General features: G+C 43.1%; 2 protein-coding genes across 2 annotated transcripts in view; both read right to left on the bottom strand.

Annotated features, from left to right (window-relative positions):
• Nucleotides 1-3,135, bottom strand: part of LOC139420644 (activated CDC42 kinase 1-like) — a 24,783-nt gene extending 21,648 nt beyond the window's left edge. Inside the window, exons 1-4 of the mRNA XM_071170852.1 lie at nt 3,055-3,135; nt 1,821-2,370; nt 1,566-1,725; nt 1,083-1,153 (exon numbers count right to left, since the gene is read on the bottom strand). Of these exons, the coding sequence (XP_071026953.1) occupies nt 1,083-1,153; nt 1,566-1,725; nt 1,821-1,937 (348 nt within the window). The 5' untranslated portion in view covers nt 1,938-2,370; nt 3,055-3,135. The remainder of the gene's footprint in view (nt 1-1,082; nt 1,154-1,565; nt 1,726-1,820; nt 2,371-3,054) is intronic.
• Nucleotides 3,136-3,869: 734 nt separating this feature from the next.
• LOC139420274 (transferrin receptor protein 1-like) lies at nt 3,870-14,786 on the bottom strand. The gene is made up of 18 exons (XM_071170173.1): nt 14,741-14,786; nt 10,862-10,913; nt 10,557-10,761; nt 10,160-10,337; nt 9,899-10,036; nt 9,723-9,810; nt 9,431-9,556; nt 9,265-9,348; nt 8,994-9,133; nt 8,740-8,909; nt 8,428-8,547; nt 7,965-8,050; nt 7,720-7,783; nt 7,485-7,632; nt 7,309-7,399; nt 6,977-7,198; nt 6,751-6,900; nt 3,870-6,603 (listed from the first exon to the last, which is right to left on the bottom strand). Exons 2-18 carry the CDS (start codon nt 10,904-10,906, stop codon nt 6,391-6,393), a joined length of 2,268 nt encoding a protein of 755 aa, XP_071026274.1. The 5' UTR covers nt 10,907-10,913; nt 14,741-14,786; the 3' UTR covers nt 3,870-6,390.
• Between the last annotated feature and the right edge of the window lie 3,893 nt (nt 14,787-18,679).

The following is an 18,679-nucleotide window of genomic DNA, read 5'->3' as shown; positions in this document are numbered from 1 at the left end:
AATTGTGGTGGAAAATAAGTATTTGGTCAATAACAAAAGTTTATCTCAATACTTTGTTATATACCCTTTGTTGGCAATGACAGAGGTCAAACGTTTTCTGTAAGTCTTCACAAGGTTTTCACACACTGTTGCTGGTATTTTGGCCCATTCCTCCATGCAGATCTCCTCTAGAGCAGTGATGTTTTGGGGCTGTTGCTGGGCAACACGGACTTTCAACTCCCTCCAAAGATTTTCTATGGGGTTGAGATGGGGTTGAGACTGGCTAGGCCACTCCAGGACCTTGAAATGCTTCTTACGAAGCCACTTTGTTGCCCAGGCGGTGTGTTTGGGATCATTGTCATGCTGAAAGACCCAGCCAAGTTTCATCTTCAATGCCCTTGCTGATGGAAGGAGGTTTTCATGGCCTCAATCCTTCTTTCCTTTACACGGATCAGTCGTCCTGGTCCCTTTGCAGAAAAACAGCCCCAAAGCATGATGTTTCCACCCACATGCTTCACAGTAGGTATGGTGTTCTTTGGATGCAACTCAGCATTCTTTGTATATTCAAACATGACGAGTTGAGTTTTTACCAAAGCGTTATATTTTGGTTTCAACTGACCATATGACATTCTCCCAATCTTCTTCTGGATCATCCAAATGCTCTCTAGCAAACTTCAGATGGGCCTGGACATTATACTTTTATACTGATAATAAGTTCAAACAGGTGCCATTAATACAGGTAACGAGTGGAGGACAGAGGAGCCTCTTAAAGAAGAAGTTACAGGTCTGTGAGAGCCAGAAATCTTGCTTGTTTGTAGGTGACCAAATACTTATTTTCCACCATAATTTGCAAATAAATTCATAGAAAATCCTACAATAGGATTTTCTGGATTTTTTTTCTCATTTTGTCTGTCATAGTTGAAGTGTACCTATGATGAAAATTACAGGCCTCTCTCATATTTTTAAGTGGGAGAACTTGCACAATTGGTGGCTGACTAAATACTTTTTTGCCCCACTGTACGTACGTACGTACATACATACATACATACATACAAACATACACAGTACAGCTAAGAGGGATTCAAACTCACTGTGTGCTGTACCTTGCTCATCCAGGACTTGCGTTTATAGAGAGCTCTCCTTCTCTTGACTGCCTCCCAAAGCCTCCTCTGTCCTGCAACACACAGAGAATATATTACACACCGTCAGCCTCCTATGTCCTGCAACACACAGAGAATACATTACACACCGTCAGCCTCCTCTGTCCTGCAACACACAGAGAATACATTACACACCGTCAGCCTCCTCTGTCCTGCAACACACAGAGAATACATTACACACCGTCAGCCTCCTCTGGCAACCTGCCACCCCATCCCCTGGTTAAAGGACAGAGAACAGAACAGGGTGTAGAGACGATGCGATAAGGCATATTATGACCTCGTTGTGACCATGTTATGACATCGCTGTGACTGTGTTATGACCTCGTTGTGACTGTGTTATGACCTCGTTGTAACTGTTATTACCATTTCTGGAGGAATAGACTTTGAACTTTCCTTGATTTTTAAAATAGGATATACTTTACATACCTGGGCGCCCCATGCCGATCTTCTCCAGGTCTTCATTCTTGACATAGTCGAAGTGTGACAGGCGCGTCACGTTCAGCTCATCACGAATACGCAGGAAGTACTGCTGCAGCTGAACGTCTGTTAACAGATCTACCAACCACTCTGTCCCCTCCTCCGTCATCTACACACACACACACACACACACACACACACACACAGTCAATAAACTAACAACTAAATCAACCAGTCTCTAACACAGTATATAAAATACTTTACCATCTCTTCTTCCCCTCTCTCCTTCATTAATCCCTCCTTCCTCTCTTCCTTCTTTTCCTCCTCCTCCTCCTCTTCTCTCTCGTAGGACAGACGCTGGTACATAGAGTTCTCTGCCATGGCTGCTGCTCACCCCACACTCGTCCTACAATCTCTCCCTCTCTCCCGGTCCTCTATGATTTTGTCCTGGATTCAGCCGTGTGTGTGTATGTGTGTGTATTAGAGCAGTGTTAAGTCTAAGTTCCTCTCTGCGTCACTCTGCTCCAAGTCTGCCCAGTGTTGATCGCCCCTCACACACACCAGTAGACTCCACTCTCATCCATTTCTAACAGCCAAGCTAAGCTATCTATCTATATACTCTCCCTTTCTCCCTCTATACTGACTCACCCCTGCACAGCACACCTCGACACCTCCCTACGCCCTCTCCTCTCTACACCTCCCTACCCTCTCCATTCCTCTCTAACCTCCTTACCCTCTATCTTTTCTACTCCTCCCTACTACTCTCCCTCTGACTCTTAACATCCTCTGTGTACTGTTGAATAAGACAACATTCCTGGATAGAGAGAGGAGGGAGGAGAGATGCAGTTGATGCAGAGACCAGGTAACCATGACAACTCAGTGAGCTATTACCATCCTGAGTGATGGCAGCTGACAGGACCAGCAAGTGACAAGTGGATACTGTGCATATCAGAGGGTAAGAGGGAGACTGAGAAATTGAAGAAGATGGTGCCAATTATTCTCCCTTCTTGGACTCATTCAGCTCAACACATGTGAGGTGTGAACACACACAACAAACCACCACAAGCACACACACACTAAATGAGTGGAGAAATAGTGCTTACTCTCCGTCTCTGTCTTATTGAGGGCACTCTGAATATCGAAAGCTAAATATAGCCTGTATTCCTCTTATCAAACAGCACTGCAGTGCAGACTTCTGTTGCTATAGGGAAAATACAGTACTCTACCTTCTCTCTTGTTAAATACCATAAATGACCCTGGGCTAAATAACAGAGATGCGCATCGAATCTAACATGTACACTTCGGCTTTTCAACTAATCGATTGAAATGTTAAACATAATATGTCGCATCAGTGGACCATACAGACACTGATTAGCCTATTAAAGGTACCCTAATTAGTGACAAAGATCTGAATCAAGATAACGTTATAGTTCATGGCGGCGCTCAGAGAGAGATGGAGAAAGAGTATCCCTATGTTCTCAACATCGCCAAAACTCGCCTTAATCGGTTGTTTTCACCTTGGTAACAGAAGCACCCAGTTGATTCCTGTCGGTTCTCTATTCTCTCCGTTAATTCCTGGTAGCGTGTTGCTGGGATTACTGGCGTTGCGTCACCGCGTCAGCGACGGTACGTTCCAGGCCACAAACATTGCAGCGGCCAGCGCGCCGCACAAATGATCGATCGGGTAGATTAGCTGCTTTTAGCAACGCTAGTATTTACATACTAGTTTTTACATACTAGTATTGCTAGGAATTAGTTTGAACAAACGGAAGCCAGAAATTAAATATTTCATTTTACTCTGCTGATTGTAAGGTTGTTCCTTTTGCAGGGGGTAAATAGATTTTTTTTAATTTTTTTTTAAATATAACAGAATGTAAATTCAACTGCCTTTCCAAATGTGGGTCTGTTGTAGACCCACTTCCTCTCCGTTTACCTCGTCAAAATAAAAGACCTGCATGTGCGCCCTATCTGCACAAAAAAACAAGAATGTCGGGATTTTTTTGACATGAGGTAAACAGAAAAGAACTGCATGGGTCAACAACAGACCCAGGTTTAGAAATGTTTTAGGTTCCATTAGATGCTTTTTTCTTCTCAAATTCCCTACTGCATAAGGACCAAGCCTACACACAATCGACAGGCTAAGTTAAAATATAATTTTATTTAACTACAGGCGGGCGATATTTTTTGTTGTTGCCAATTCCCAGCAACACTAGTGTGTAAATACTAGCGTTGCTAAAAACAGCTAGGCAATTCGTGATTTGATAGTTAGCTAACAACCACAATTAATTATCAATAACCACACACACAGTCCAGTATTGCTAAACCAAAAGGTTTATTGAAGCGCAACAGAAAATTAGAACTCAATAGTACAAAAACCTCTAAAAAGCATCCATACTCTGTCAGATGAACATGTATGAGTACAGACTAGCACTGACAAGTCTAACAGAAATGTTACTAGTTACCTGATTGACAGTGTGATCAATAATCAAAATGACAAGAATATTTAGCGGACAGCTACAACAGGAGTTTCAGTGTCTGATAATTCACTGCATGGGAAAATACACAGGAATAGAATCGTATTGGCCTGAATGGGAATACCTGTTATAGGGATTGCATTTCTAAGGGAAAATACACAGGAATAGAATCGTATTGGCCTGAATGGGAATACCTGTTGTAGGGATTGCATTTCTAAGGGAAAATACAGTAACATGCCATAGGACGCACAGGAGGTTGGTGGGACATTAATTGGGGAGGACGGGCTTGTGGTAATGGCTGAAGCGGAATGGTATCAAACACATGGTTTCTATGGGTTTGATGCCATTCCAGTCGCTCCAGCCATTATTATGAGCCGGCCCCCCCTCAGCAACCTTCACCAGTAGGTAGGACTTATCCATTACAAGTAGTTCAGAGGGGAACAAGAGCAATAGCAGGTCACACACAGAAAGGACACGCATACTAGACTGAACACAAAGAAAAATATAGTTATAAAACTCTGGGAAACACTGTTCCCGATAAGTTACTCCACCCTTCAGTGAAATATGGGAGTCACTGCCCCCGATACATACAAACACACATTGGTAGGCAAAAACTACCATCAATGCTTGTCATTATGAAAGACACTGCTCCCGATAATGATTCAGATCAGAAATATAAACTGCTCCAAAATAACTGGTTAACAGAAATGGCTCTTTTGCTGCCTGAATGATATTATTTCAGGATATACAACTCTATATAAACTATATAAAGCTTGTTTAATAAGTTCAGCTCAAAGAGATTTGAGCCTGTTTTCCTTGACGTTGCATCTGAAATGACACCCTATTCAGTTTACTACTTTGAACCAGTCTTTTAAGGCTTTCTAAAACAGGGTGAAATCTCAGATGTGGCCCAAGTAGCTAGCTCTGACATGTTTAAAACATGCCACATTGAACACTCTGAATTTAAGTGCATGCATTTCAGCCAATCAAAATGAAATGTGACAGTCATGACAACCGCCGCTGTCGGGGACCCAACGTTTCTGAGGCGATACCCTGTTGCTGCGGGTTTCTGTTTCCAGTAGCGTGGTAGCAGGAGGTGGTGTATTTCTGTTAACAGAGTTGTGTATACAGAGAAAGTCTGACCATCTGTAGCTGGACAGTTTTTCAGAATGTTTCATCCGTATTAAAGGGCTTCCGTGTCGGTCTCAATATTAAACGGCAAGGCAAACTGAATATTTAAACTGTCATGGGACCTTGGGTGGTCAGACTATCTGTTTACGTGACTCTGTTGGTTCAGCAGATGCTGCCGTAGTAGGAGACAGTATAACCGTCATAAGTCTGGAAGGCACAGCTCCCGATAACTTTATCAAATTAAACGATAACTTTATCAAAAGCCAAACGAAGGCCTACTATCAAAAGCCAAACGAAGGCCTACCCGCCATAAGTGTGGAAGGCACAGCTCCCGATAACTTTATCAAAGGACAAACGAAGGCCTACCCGCCATAAGTCTGGAAGGCACAGCTCCCGATAACTTTATCAAAGGACAAACGAAGGCCTACCCGCCATAAGTCTGGAAGGCACAGCTCCCGATAACTTTATCAAATTAAACGATAACTTTATCAAAAGCCAAACGAAGGCCTACCCGTCATAAGTCTGGAAGGCACAGCTCCCGATAACTTCTATAAAAAACGAAACGACATTTAAACATTTATAGTGAGCACTGGCACTGATAAATAAATAAATAAACTCTTAACCCAAATGAACGACATGAAACTGACATAAATCTGGAAGGCACTGCTTCCGATAACTTCATAAATATAAACAATATCTTTATCAAACTGATAACATTTATAGTGATCTCTGCCACTGATAAATAAATATAAATAGGCTCCAAGGGGTTAGAGGTCGTCTCTGTAGTAGTGAGCAAGGCTTTAGTTTGGGGGGTGGGTGAAGAGGGATCAGACAGTGATTCTTCAGGAAGTCTAGTGACTGGGTCTTCACTCGTTACAACGGTCACAAAGCCGTAATTACGGGTAAACCCCAACTATTTCTATCATTTCTCTTCTTAACATCTGATTTTAAACCTAATCACACTGCTAACATTACGCCTAATCCTAACCTTAAAATGAAGACTAAAAAGCAAATGTTCTTTTCATGAATTTTTACAAGACAAATTACTTTGTGGCTGTGATAAATAGTGACAACCCAGTGACTGACACTGGAAGGACCAACTTGAAAACAGTACTTCCTGGTCACCGTTATGACATAATCACCCCTGACAAATCCCTCGTTATCTAATCCTGGGTTTTAAAGTGAACAAGGATGAGGCTGAAGCCCCTGACACACACAGTTAGACCGCGTTAGATCTGGTTGTCGCTGTCCCAGACGTCTCCAGAGAGAGCGTTGGCACAGCCCTGTACCGTCCAGGTGGCCAGGGCCAGCTGGGTCCGCAGTGCCTCCCTGTCCTCCCCCTCCAACATGGCTGCCATGGTGTGGGAACCATGGCCAAACAGCAGGTGGCGGAACGGAACCTCTTTGGGGGAGACAAACGGTGAGAGGAGGTTGTGTTCCACCTGGGCAGAGAGAGAGGAGAATCCAATGTTAGTTTATGAATCAAGACAAAACCACTAATTGACTTCTGTTCACTATAAAACAGGAGCCGTATGGCCTTGATCGGTTTAGATGACACGGGGTTGCGTGTGTGTATATGTGTATCTCACCCTCATGATGCGGTCGTTGATGTTGTGGCAGGCCAGTGTGTCAGTGAGGTCGGTGTTGAGTAGTTCGGTGTTGAGGTCAGTAGCAGCTCTACTGTAGGACCCTAAGGCCATGATGAGCCAACGAGCTGACAGACCCTCGGCAGAACCATCCTGTAACACAACATAATTAGGGCTGTGCTAAAAAACAACAACTACAATGTCAACAAAATCAACCATGAAAACAAACCCGGGTGACTTGTTTGAGGCGCCGGTTGATGTTGACCACCGATTGGCTGAGAACCTTCCTGTAGCGTAGCACGTCCAGATACAGCACGTGATCGTGGACCAGTCGTAACGCCAGCTGACCTGCGACCAATCCCGCCCCAGTGGCTATGGAACCAAGGCAATGGGCGGTGGCGAAACCAAGGTATTCCTTGTTGTCAAAAGAGGTGCCGTAGTGAGGGTAGACCTACAACATAGACACACAATGTTAGATCTATCTAGGTTACCCACCCCTGTATTAGAGATGGTTATCGAACCATCTGTAAACACATCCAACCCTGACAGTGTGCCTCTCACCTCCTGAGAGACGAAGCGGAAGGAGAGAGAGGGGATTCCAGAGAAGGCCAGGAACGGATATGCAGAGTCTTCCATCTGCATGGGCTTAAACCTGATATCACACACACACACATTAGACCTACTGTACACATGTTTGGTGTGATATATCATTGGAGTGATAGGTGAGGTGTACTCACACTGCCCTCTCAAAGTTGACTCCAGCCACCTGATCATACAGAGACTTCCCAGACTCTCCAAAACCAATGGGATTCTTCACCTCCTTCATGGTTCTTTCCAGAAGGCTGTGGAGCAGGGGACTGGCAGATGCGTTCACAGCATAATTTCCTGAGGATCACATCCACACACGTATATAAAAAAAATACTTTATGAAGTATTTTGGTGGTGTGTGTGTGTGTGTGTGTACACACTCACCCGTGACTACTCCGTCCAGGCTGATGTAGGTGACAACTCTTCTGTCCAGAGAGGAGAGGTAACCCTGGAGAGGAACACACACGGCATTAAATATTGCACACTGCTAAATATCACACACTGCTACTTTAGAAGCTGGTCCAATCAGTGCCGTTCAGCGACATATTTTTCTCATCAAATGCCGTTAGCTGAAACACTACCTTATCCTGATGAACTTTCTACACATAGTGCGTTTGTGCAGTGCTCACCTCCAGCCACTCTGTAGCTCCAACACTGCCGTACTCTCCTGCACTCCAACTGGCAAACACCAGACTCCTCCTGGGACGGAAACCATCTACACACACAGACGTCAGAATGTGTGTGTGTGTTAAAATGCATTGGTGTGTGTATGTGTGTTAAAATGCATTGGTGTGTGTGTGTGTTAAAATGCATTGGTGTGTGTGTGTGTGTGTTAAAATGCATTGGTGTGTGTGTGTGTGTGTTAAAATGCATTGGTGTGTGTGTGTGTGTGTGTGTTAAAATGCATTGGTGTGTGTGTTAAAATGCATTGGTGTGTGTGTGTGTGTGTGTGTGTGTTAAAATGCATTGGTGTGTGTGTGTGTGTGTGTGTTAAAATGCATTGGTGTGTGTGTTAAAACACATTGGTGTGTGTGTGTGTGTTAAAACGCATTGGTGTGTGTGTGTGTGTGTTAAAATGCATTGGTGTGTTACCTGTGTGCACCATCTCAGACACAGCTCTAGCCAGCTCCAGCAGCAGTGTGGTCCCGACAGTGGCTTTAGCATAGCCTGGACCCCACGCATCCCTCTGAGCCCCCAGTACCACGTACCGACCTACACACAAGAAAATTAACACAAAACCCTGTCACTAGTACACACACTGTGCATAGAGATGAAACATTGCTCCTAAAACTGTAGTGTTCATAGATAGACCACTCAAAAAGACTGTGTGCCTCGGTTGGAAAGAGCATTGTGTTAACCACGCCATGGTCCTAGGCTCGATTCCTGCTGGGGTCACACACGTACCTGGCTCAGTGAAGCCCTTGATGACTCCAAAGACGTTGTGTATCTCGGTGTCCTGCAGCACGTTGTTCACCTCCACTGTGACATCCTCACTACTGGCCCCTCCCAGGGTGTACTTCACATTGTCCAGTTTTCCTTTAAAACTGGGAGGAGAATCAGGCCCACCTATACGTCTGGGGAGAGAGAGACACACAGTTAGGCGTAAGTGTGTGTGTGTGTGCGTGTGTGTGTGTGTGTGAGAGAGAGAGAGGTCTTACTTTAGTATCTTGACAGCAGTCTGAGCAGTAATGCTTTGGGCCAGTACATTGGACAGACCAGAGGACTGGGTGGGAGGGAACTGGGTGTGGTTGAAGGAGGGGAACCCTGGAGTATAGGGGTCTCCAGAACCTAGATGGACCTACAGGAAAACGTCACACAATCAGAGCTACGACATCAGAACTAAAGGGCTGCAGTTGAAGCAGCACCTCTGGATCAGGCTCAGTAATCATCAATAAGATTCACCCTGGAGTGGTGTGTGTGTGTACTCACATGCCCATATAGTTCAGTAGTTTCATTCTTGTGTTCAGGGTAAATCAACACAGCAGATACCCCCAATGCAGCTACATTAGCCACCTGAAACACAAACGCAGGTAAGAACACCAAAATCCACTGTTACATATTGTATCGCGCACACACACACACACACACACCATACCTGCTGTGCCAGGCTGATCTGTCCTGAAGCTCTCAGTAGAATCACGGTGCCGTTCAGCTCAACCTTCAGAGTCTGTAGCAGTGCCAAGTCCTCCTGACTCCCATAGTTGCCATACACTGCCTTGCCCTGCAGACACACAAAACAATTCCCCCTTGTGAGATTCAGGCAACAACTGTGATTGCGAACATTAAGTGGCAGAAAACATGTTACAACATGTCCCTTTAAAAGCGTTTAACCTTAGATTATATTGGGCCAAAATATCATCAGTCAATGTGGACATTGATTGGCTGACCTTTGCTTTTCCTGTGGCGCTATAGGCCAGATAGCCCTTAGGCTGGCACACCTCATCTTGGCCAATCAGTACACGGTTTGGCTTCTCACTGTGGGGAAAGGGGATTGGAGGGGAGACCGTTAGAAGCTAAGTGGAATTTTGCGTGTGCGAGACAGAGTATGTGTGTGTACGAGTACCTGTTGGGCATCTGTAGTTGGACATAGTGTGCGTCAGTCCAGGGCTCCATCTCCAGACTCTTAAAGCTTTCCAACACACGATTTCCCAGAAGGTTGTCTCCAGTGCTCCCTGCTGTGTGATCTGTCTGTTCAACATCACTGCACAGAGACAGAAAGAGAAACAGAGAAAGTCAGAAACCGACAGAAAGAAAGACAGACAGACATACAAACAGAGAGAGACAGGACAGTTTAGTTAATTAGTCTTTTCAGGTGTGTGTCTACCTCAGTCTGCTGTTGAAGGCGTCAGGAGTCAGTCTCCGTGCCAGCAGGTTGGTGATGTTGGTCCAGGATAGAGAGTATTCTACTATAGCCTTCTTAGCCACGCCCTCTTCCGGTTCAGAATCACAAGGGATTGGCTCCTGGAGAGGAGAACGGTGGCTCACATAGCCAATCAGATAACCTGAAACAGAGACGAGGCAGGGGTTGGTTAAAGAGAGAAGGTTTGTTTTGCTTCACCCAGTTCCCTGGGTGGGTGTAGATTTTACTTTAGGACCAATGGAATGGGCTAAAACACACAAATTCTGCCCACCCTGGGCACCGCGCAATGCAAGACGAATTCGCCCAGGGAGCGAGGGCGAGTGTGACAAAGACATAAGAGAGAGTGAAGAAGACTATGCACCGATGATGAAGATAAAGAGGATTCCAAGGGCCAGATAACACATGCGGTAGTTCCGCTTGGGGCGGGGCCTGTAGGAGGGCGAGCCCCCTGGTTGGCCTGCCTGCTCAGAGGGGGCGTGGTCATCTATGTCATCAGACAGCTTCACCTCCACGTGGCTCTCTCCGTCTGACTGCAGAGTGAAGGGGCTGTACCGCTCACTCTTAAACTACACACACAAAAGAAAGTGGGGGAGAGAAAATAGAGAAATTATGTGTTTGTTGGGGTCTGAGGCCAATATTGGGTGCGTGTACTTGAGAGATGCTCACCATTTTGGAAAGCGACGACCTCACTTGATTAACAGTTGCTGCCATTGTAAATCTTGAGGAAAGAGGCAATGAGAGGGAGGTAGAAGACAGAGGGTGAGAAGGGCACTGAAAGAAACAGGGAAGGTTAGTCTAAAGTCATTTTTGAGCTTATATCCTCATTCCGTTCCTCTCCCTTCTCCCTTAAGTTTGCATTAGAGGTGTTCACGGGTCCAAAAAGAAAGTTGGAGCCGTTCCAATAAGGACCTGGGGCTTTCTCACCCGGACCCGATATGTATAAATAAAAGCAAAATAAATAAATAAATAAATATAAAAAAGACCCATTCCAAACGGACCTGAGGACAGCTAGACAATTCCGAAGTTTCTAAAACTGTTTGAATGATGTCTGTGAGTATAACAGAACTCATATGGCAGGCAAAAATCTGAGAAGAAATCCAAACAGGAAGTGGGAAATCTGAGGTTGGTTGATTTTCAACCCAGTCCCTATTGAATACACCGTGGGATATTGGTTATGTTGACCTTAAGCCTTCCACTAGATGTCAACCGTCTTTAGAAACTTGAACGAGGCTTCCACTGTGATGTGGGTCCGGATGGGAGCTGTTTGAGTCAGTGGTCTGGCAGAGAGCCAGGTCCTGGTCATGCGCATTTCACATGATATCGACCTGTGTTCCATGGCTTTTCTACAGACAATGGAATTCTCCGGTTGGAACGTTATTGAAGATTTATGATAACAACATCCTAAAGATTGATTCTATACTTAGTTTGAAATGTTTCTAAGACCTGTAATATAACTTTTTGTCCGACGTTCGGCTGGACCTGCACAAGCGTTTGGATTTGTGTACTAAACGCGCTAACAAAAGTAGCTACTTGGACATAAATAATGGACATTATCGAACAAAACAAACATTTAATTGTGGAACTAGGATTCCTGGGAGCGCATTCTGACGAAGATCATCAAAGGTAAAGGAATATTTATAATGTTATTTCTGACTTCTGTTGACTCCAACATGGCGGATACATTTTTTGCTTTTTCTGAGCACCGTCTCAGTTTATTGCATGGTTTGCTTTTTCCGTAAAGTTTAAAAAAAAATCTGACACAGCGGTTGCAGAGGTACATGTATATTTCCATGTCTAACAATTGTATTTTCATCAACATTTATAATGAGTATTTCTGTAAAATTGTGGCTCTCTGCAATACCACCGGATGTTTTTGGAACTAGTGAACGTAACGCTAAATGTATACTGAGATTTTTTTATTTAAATATACACTTTATCAAACAAAACATACATGTATTGTGTAACATGAAGTCCTATGAGTGTCATCTGATGAAGATCGTCAAAGGTTAGTGATTAATTTGATCTATATTTGTGCTTTTTGTGACTTCTCTTTGGCTGGAAAAATGGCTGTGTTTTTCTGTGAGTTGGTGGTGACCTAACATAATCGTTTGTGGTGCTTTCGGCTGTAAAGCCTATTTGAAATCGGACACTGTGGTGGGATAAATAACAAGATTGTCTTTAAAACGGTATAAGATACATGTAATGTTTGAGGAATTTTAATTATGAGATTTCTGTTGTTTTGAATTTGGCGCCCTACACTTTCACTGGCTGTTGTCATATCGACCCCGTTAATTAACGGGATTGCAGCCCTAAGAAGTTAAAGTAGCTAACGTTAGCTAGGTGGGCTAACTGAGGCTGCAGTGCCTGCACTTTCTGATCCTACAGTTACAAATAACTCCATTCTGAACATTAAGTAACCTGCCTGTTGGCTCTTAGGCTACAATGACTGTCCTTCTCCTTTTAATTCTGTAATTTTAACTCCATCTTCCGTTGATTAGATATCTCCTTACTTTTGCCACACATGGAACGAGGCTCTATGACGTCAATTTCCAATTTGATAATTCATGATTGGCCAACAACAAGCTACCATGCTCCACTCTCGCGTAAAGCAAGAGCAATTGCATAAATTATTAAATTAATCTCTCTCTACTGCAGCATTCCCAGATCTGTAAAGGCCCTTCCGGACAAGTCAGCTAAAATGACATATACCCTAGATCTATGACAATCAAATCAGATGCAACCCAGAACCACAACATTCTTTAGAATTCTGGATCCAGAGCCACCCGAGTGATGTATTGGGTCTGGGTATTCGAGTACAGGTGGATCCATGAAGAATTCTGAAGAGGTACACTCTTCACTCCCTCTCAAGGTTTAAAATCATTGGATTGGTGTAAGCAATAGGAAATACAGAATTTCCATAATTTAACACATTAAGGTGGAGGGAATGAATAAACCCTTCATGGAGAATAGGGCTGTACTGTAGACACAAAACAGATCAGTCATTTACTGAACCAGTGATAAGCATCAGGCCCAGGAATATTTGTTGCGTAAATACAGAGTTTAGTTGTGTCAAGCAGCACAGGTTGCTTCAGGCAGGAAGTTACAATCAAAGCCACAAATGGAGACAGAGATACTTCTGCTACCAACCAACATGAGGTGACGCAACACAAGAAATGATCACACACAGACAGCAGGCAGACCTTTTCTATCTCTTCCCCTCTCCCTAACCTTGCTAAGACTCAACACTAGACCATGGCCTTCTCTCACACTGGAGACAAAACACACACACACACAAATAACAAAACCTGAGAAACTGATAGTCACAGCATCAAAGTCCATACAGCACAAACAGATCTGGGGCAAGGCTAAGAAACTCACGGCATCAACTGAGAATTATTCATCTTTAATCTGCCTCTGAGTGGGGCGTAGCCAAGTCAGAACCAGTTAACTATACATACATTTCTCCCGCCGTTTCCTTGTGGTTGGCAAGAGAGAACACACACACCCATCAGAAACAGTTTTACACCCCAACACACCCACCCACCATGAGTGTCACAAGTATAGCACACTTAAGACATTTTTGTCATTCTTATGCAAAGCGACTTACACGTTAAATACACATTTTTTAAAGTATTTAAAAAAGTGCCTTGCTCAAGGGTACACCTAAACATTTTTCACCTAGTCGGCTCGGGGATTAGAGGCTTCAGAGAACCAGGACCCCTATACCAAATATACAGACACGCTTTTTGGAATCATGAGGAGTTAAGACACAGTAATCCCCATCTTCTTCATCATGTCCAGCTAAATCAGTTTATGTTAGGTAATAATAATTATACTGAGATGTCTCTCTCATGGCTACATTACGTATGATATTTCCTATGGTTGCCAACACTACACGTCAGCAGAGATCATTTATAGTATGGCTTTGACAGCCCTAACTATACCATCAAGGTCAGAGCTGGCACTTCCTGGTCGTCAATGACTGTGCACATAGAGGAAGCCATTGCTATAAAATGAATCTGCCAGATGTCCATATAATGATTTATACAACTACAATTTAACAGTGCAGATTGAAATATTAGGAGTTAGCTAAAAGACGTACCTAGTTTGATTAGAAGCTGAGACCATTTAAGACGTCTATGGCAAGGAAGTCGTATTGACTGGCAGGCCTGGCTAAAGCGACCATGTTGCTTTTATGGCTAACTTACCCTGGCTAATAATAAGCATAGACATCTAGCTACATTATTATGTTCATGCATGTCATTATGACAACTTGAAATGGATTTATCGATAAAATGCTAGCTAGCTATAGTTAACTTTAACTAGCTAACGTTGCAGACAGACACAGTAGCTAACCTCGATGCAACCAATAGTTTTTACAGTCCAGCACAATGTAAAAACCCTATTGGTTGCATCGAAGCTAATTTATAGCTAAGTCACCTCAGCTATCTACAGCTTATCAGTAGATAAAAACAATGCAATAAAAGTGACTGTTGAATAAAACTATATTTAGTTAGCTAGCTTGCTACACAGTCATATTCTCACCTCTCTCCGCCGATCCACGTGCTCTGCTCTCTTCACTCGAACTGGCAACCTTCACTGGAAGAGTGCTTGGCGGTACTTCCGGTATGTCGTACCCCTGCCGCCAAAAAATTATGGAACGAAATGGATTTTGGCTGACATTCTGCAAATTCGATCAAACATTTGATGTCAATAGTTTTCTATTCCCAAAACTAAAATATGTTATGTAAAGAGTGGACATTTTGCAAGTTTAAAAAAATCGCGTTGTTCAGGAGTGCAAAGGTGAATTGAGTTATTACGCACATTTCAGTAGGCGTTCCCTAACGGAAATATGCAGATGAGCCCAGTTCTAAATGCTCTTTTAGTTATAAAGATCTTTGGTACCACCACAGATAGAACAATGAGGTTAGTTGAAAAAATATGTTTTATAATTATCTGAAGATAGATCACAGCGGAGCAAATACATCATAGTGGGTAGAACAAGCAAGGAAGTGGGCAGAGCCATGCACGAGTTAGTAAGATCCTATTGGCGCGTTCGAGCATTATTTGCATATTTCCGTTAGGGAATGCCTACTATGTGCGTATGTGCAATAACTAAATTCAAACGTTCTATCGATGATAAAATGTGCAGAATGTCGGGCAAAAGCCATCTCGCGCCGTCTTCTCACACTGCTTGGCACTGAGCTCTCTCTCATCACCATATCTGGTGGTGAGTGGAAATGCCAACAGGGTGCTTTAGATGTATACATCCAGTGATACAGCGGTCTCATTGTTCTATCTGTGGTACCATCCTCCTCCCGGGCTCCCCATCCCCTCCCCACACACCACCCTGATAATGTGCTTTTAGGATCTTTAGCTACTAGAGTGACATTAGAGGGCTTGCAGTTGACGTACGATGCCTCCTAGCGGCCATGTTGGAAGACCCCCACATTAATATTTCTGAAAATAACAGCCAAGTGGCTACCCCAAACTGCATGAAAACATTGCCTAAATCTAGTTGATTCGTCACCACGGTAATTTTCTGTAAAGTATTTGGCTGCTCTAACAAGGAAGGACAGACAATGGGGAAAAAATATGCTTACAGATTCCCCACAATCATGAAACACCATTGGTGAAACCAAGATAAGACTCAAGAATGGTCAGAAAAGTGAAGAAACTTATTTGCCCGTCAAGACCTGAACCCAGACAGCTGTCAATAACAGGTCTGCTACGATCATGTCATCACTGGTAAGTCAAGTCTGATCGATTTCGAGTTTAGTTAAGCTGTTATGCTAACCAGGTGTAAGTGAGGACTTGATGTATTCTTTAGGTTAGGTTTTACTTCATGTGTTCGCTCCCATGTGCTGGTAAGGGCACAGATGACAGACAGGTAGGATTCCAGTTGAGGTGGTTTAATAACGCTGAAGATGCACAGGCACAGAACAGCACCGCATAGTGTATGTAGTATGGGTGGGCTAAGGCACTTAGTGGTCTTGCAACTTGCTTCAACCAAAGTGTGTGTGTGTGGTCTGCAAGAGAGAAATAAAGATACAATAGTGAATGACAGAATATAATCTCCACATCTCTTATAAACAATATGCATGGCTAGTACATGACTATGATGACAATGTTATACAGGACCATACAGCGCAATACAACGTGACTCTACTAATTTTAGATCTAAGGGGTGCTGCTGCACGTGTACTACAAAGCATAGCACCATCATCTTCAGTACAGGGCTACAACTGCACAATGAACTTGAATACCTCTAAACAGTGAAATACAATGTAATAGCCATATAATGATGTAGCATACACATATACAATTACAGGGCATATAAACGACGCACCGTGGGACATTATCCTAAACAAATACTGGATTAAATGTCCGAAATGATAAGACAACCATTACAGAGCTAGCCAGCTCACAATAGCTAGCAGTAGAAACTACAATTAGCATAACCATAAATATGACATTAATGTCACAGTGCATTTTCAGACATAAACACCTGAAAGATATGAAATATGTACTTAAATATCAACAAGGACGCACACTGGCCTTGGCTAACAAAATGAAAGATAACTGATGGAAAAACACAAGGATGGCTAGAACTTTGTCTCACTTGACTTCTCTCGAGCTAATCTTCTTCTCTGAGCTGGAGATCGCCCAGCATGCTCTGCTCCACTTGACCGGTGGGTGGAGCTACAACTCTCATATGATGAATTAACATTACTGATATGATTACCTACAAATACTTCACAGTCTTTTGTACACCAGGTTAGCCAAAATTAGCTAGATAGCTTGTAGTTTAGCAATTAGCATGTGTCGCGTGAGTTTAAAGTTTTGGGGAAGCTATTTTTCACCATAAAAATGCACCTTTATAAGAATGGATTACATGCCTCTATCATTGCATTTGCAGACAAATGTAAGCCTACTATTCCTAATGTTATGAATAGATTAGATATTAATAGCCTAAATTATCACTAAGCGCTTAATTTAGTGGCATAGGCTACCATCGTATTAAAAGAGATTCAGCTAATTTCTCCAGTCATATAATGTGTAGTAGAATTCCATGAAATGTTATCAAAGGCCACATTTTTCCTGTGCGAAGGAAACGTCTCTGAAAAAGGGGTCCTGGCTAAAAGGAATCCAGCTTTGGTCAAATTGTCAAAAGTAATTTTTGTTCATTTTAACTAACCCTAACCCTTTTCATAACCTTAACCTAATTCTCCTAACCTGCTACGAAAATGTAAAATAAGACGTGTTGTGGAATATCTAATCAAAAGGGAAGAGAGACTGCAGATTCATTCAAACAACACTTTATTATACGATTAGCAAAAATGAAGCGTATCAACCATCACCAAGAATGGCTCAGAGTTGAAAGCTTAACAAACATAGCCAGGTCTCTGCTTTTATTGAGAAAATACAACCCCTTTCTGTATACGTGGCAGTCAGCAGATACACAACGAATTACGTTTTACACACGGTGTAGACTTAAGATAGCACAAGGTTGACAGCCTGAGGGCTCAACCGTCTAATTGCATTCACAACAAACACTATAGCTGCATTACAAACACTGAAAAGACACACCCTCTCCCCTCAGCCTTCAAATTAAGTGGACACTTCTGATGACGCATCATGACGTCTGACGAGATTACACTTGCAGGGTGAGGGAGGAAGGAATTAATTTTAAATGGACCGCCCATGCCTGGAAATTCATCACCCGTTTGTGTGTTTTTTTTGTGGGTGCTTTATATGCGCTACAGTCAATTATGATTGCATGTCTACTTATATTAATAATTATATAGTTATTATAAACTGGGTGGTTCGAGCCCTGAATGCTGATTGGCTGACAGCTGTGGTACAGTGGGGCAAAAAAAGTATTTATTCAGCCACCAATTGTGCAAGTTCTCCCACTTAAAAAGATGAGAGAGGCCTGTAATTTTCATCATAGGTACACTTCAACTATGACAGACAAAATTAGGAAAAAAAATCCAGAAAATCCCACTGTAGGATTTTTAATGAATTTATTTGCAAATTGTGGTGGAAAATAAGTATTTGGTCAATAACAAAAGTTTATCTCAATACTTTGTTATATACCCTTTGTTGGCAATGACAGAGGTCAAACGTTTTCTGTAAGTCTTCACAAGGTTTTCACACACTGTTGCTGGTATTTTGGCCCATTCCTCCATGCAGATCTCCTCTAGAGCAGTGATGTTTTGGGGCTGTTGCTGGGCAACACGGACTTTCAACTCCCTCCAAAGATTGTCTATGGGGTTGAGATCTGGAGACTGGCTAGGCCACTCCAGGACCTTGAAATGCTTCTTACGAAGCCACTCCTTCGTTGCCCAGGCGGTGTGTTTGGGATCATTGTCATGCTGAAAGACCCAGCCACGTTTCATCTTCAATGCCCTTGCTGATGGAAGGAGGTTTTCACTCAAAATCTCACGATACATGGCCCCATTCATTCTTTCCTTTACACGG

This window comes from Oncorhynchus clarkii, chromosome 11 (genome assembly GCF_045791955.1).
Source record: "Oncorhynchus clarkii lewisi isolate Uvic-CL-2024 chromosome 11, UVic_Ocla_1.0, whole genome shotgun sequence".
NCBI classification, from domain to species: Eukaryota; Metazoa; Chordata; class Actinopteri; order Salmoniformes; family Salmonidae; genus Oncorhynchus; species Oncorhynchus clarkii.
The sequence above is the reverse complement of the archived record's forward strand: the minus strand, read 5'-3'. Positions and strand labels throughout refer to the sequence as shown.

Excerpts from the sequence above, each read along its gene's own strand:
- LOC139420274 (XM_071170173.1), bottom strand. The coding sequence starts at position 10,906 with ATGGCAGCAACTGTTAATCAAGTGAGGTCGTCGCTTTCCAAAATG. Across the intron at positions 9,557-9,722 it reads GCGCCACAGGAAAAGCAAAG|GGCAAGGCAGTGTATGGCAA; the intron begins GTCAGCCAATCA and ends GTGTGTCTGCAG. Across the intron at positions 6,901-6,976 it reads GCCTCAAACAAGTCACCCGG|GATGGTTCTGCCGAGGGTCT; the intron begins GTTTGTTTTCAT and ends GTTGTGTTACAG.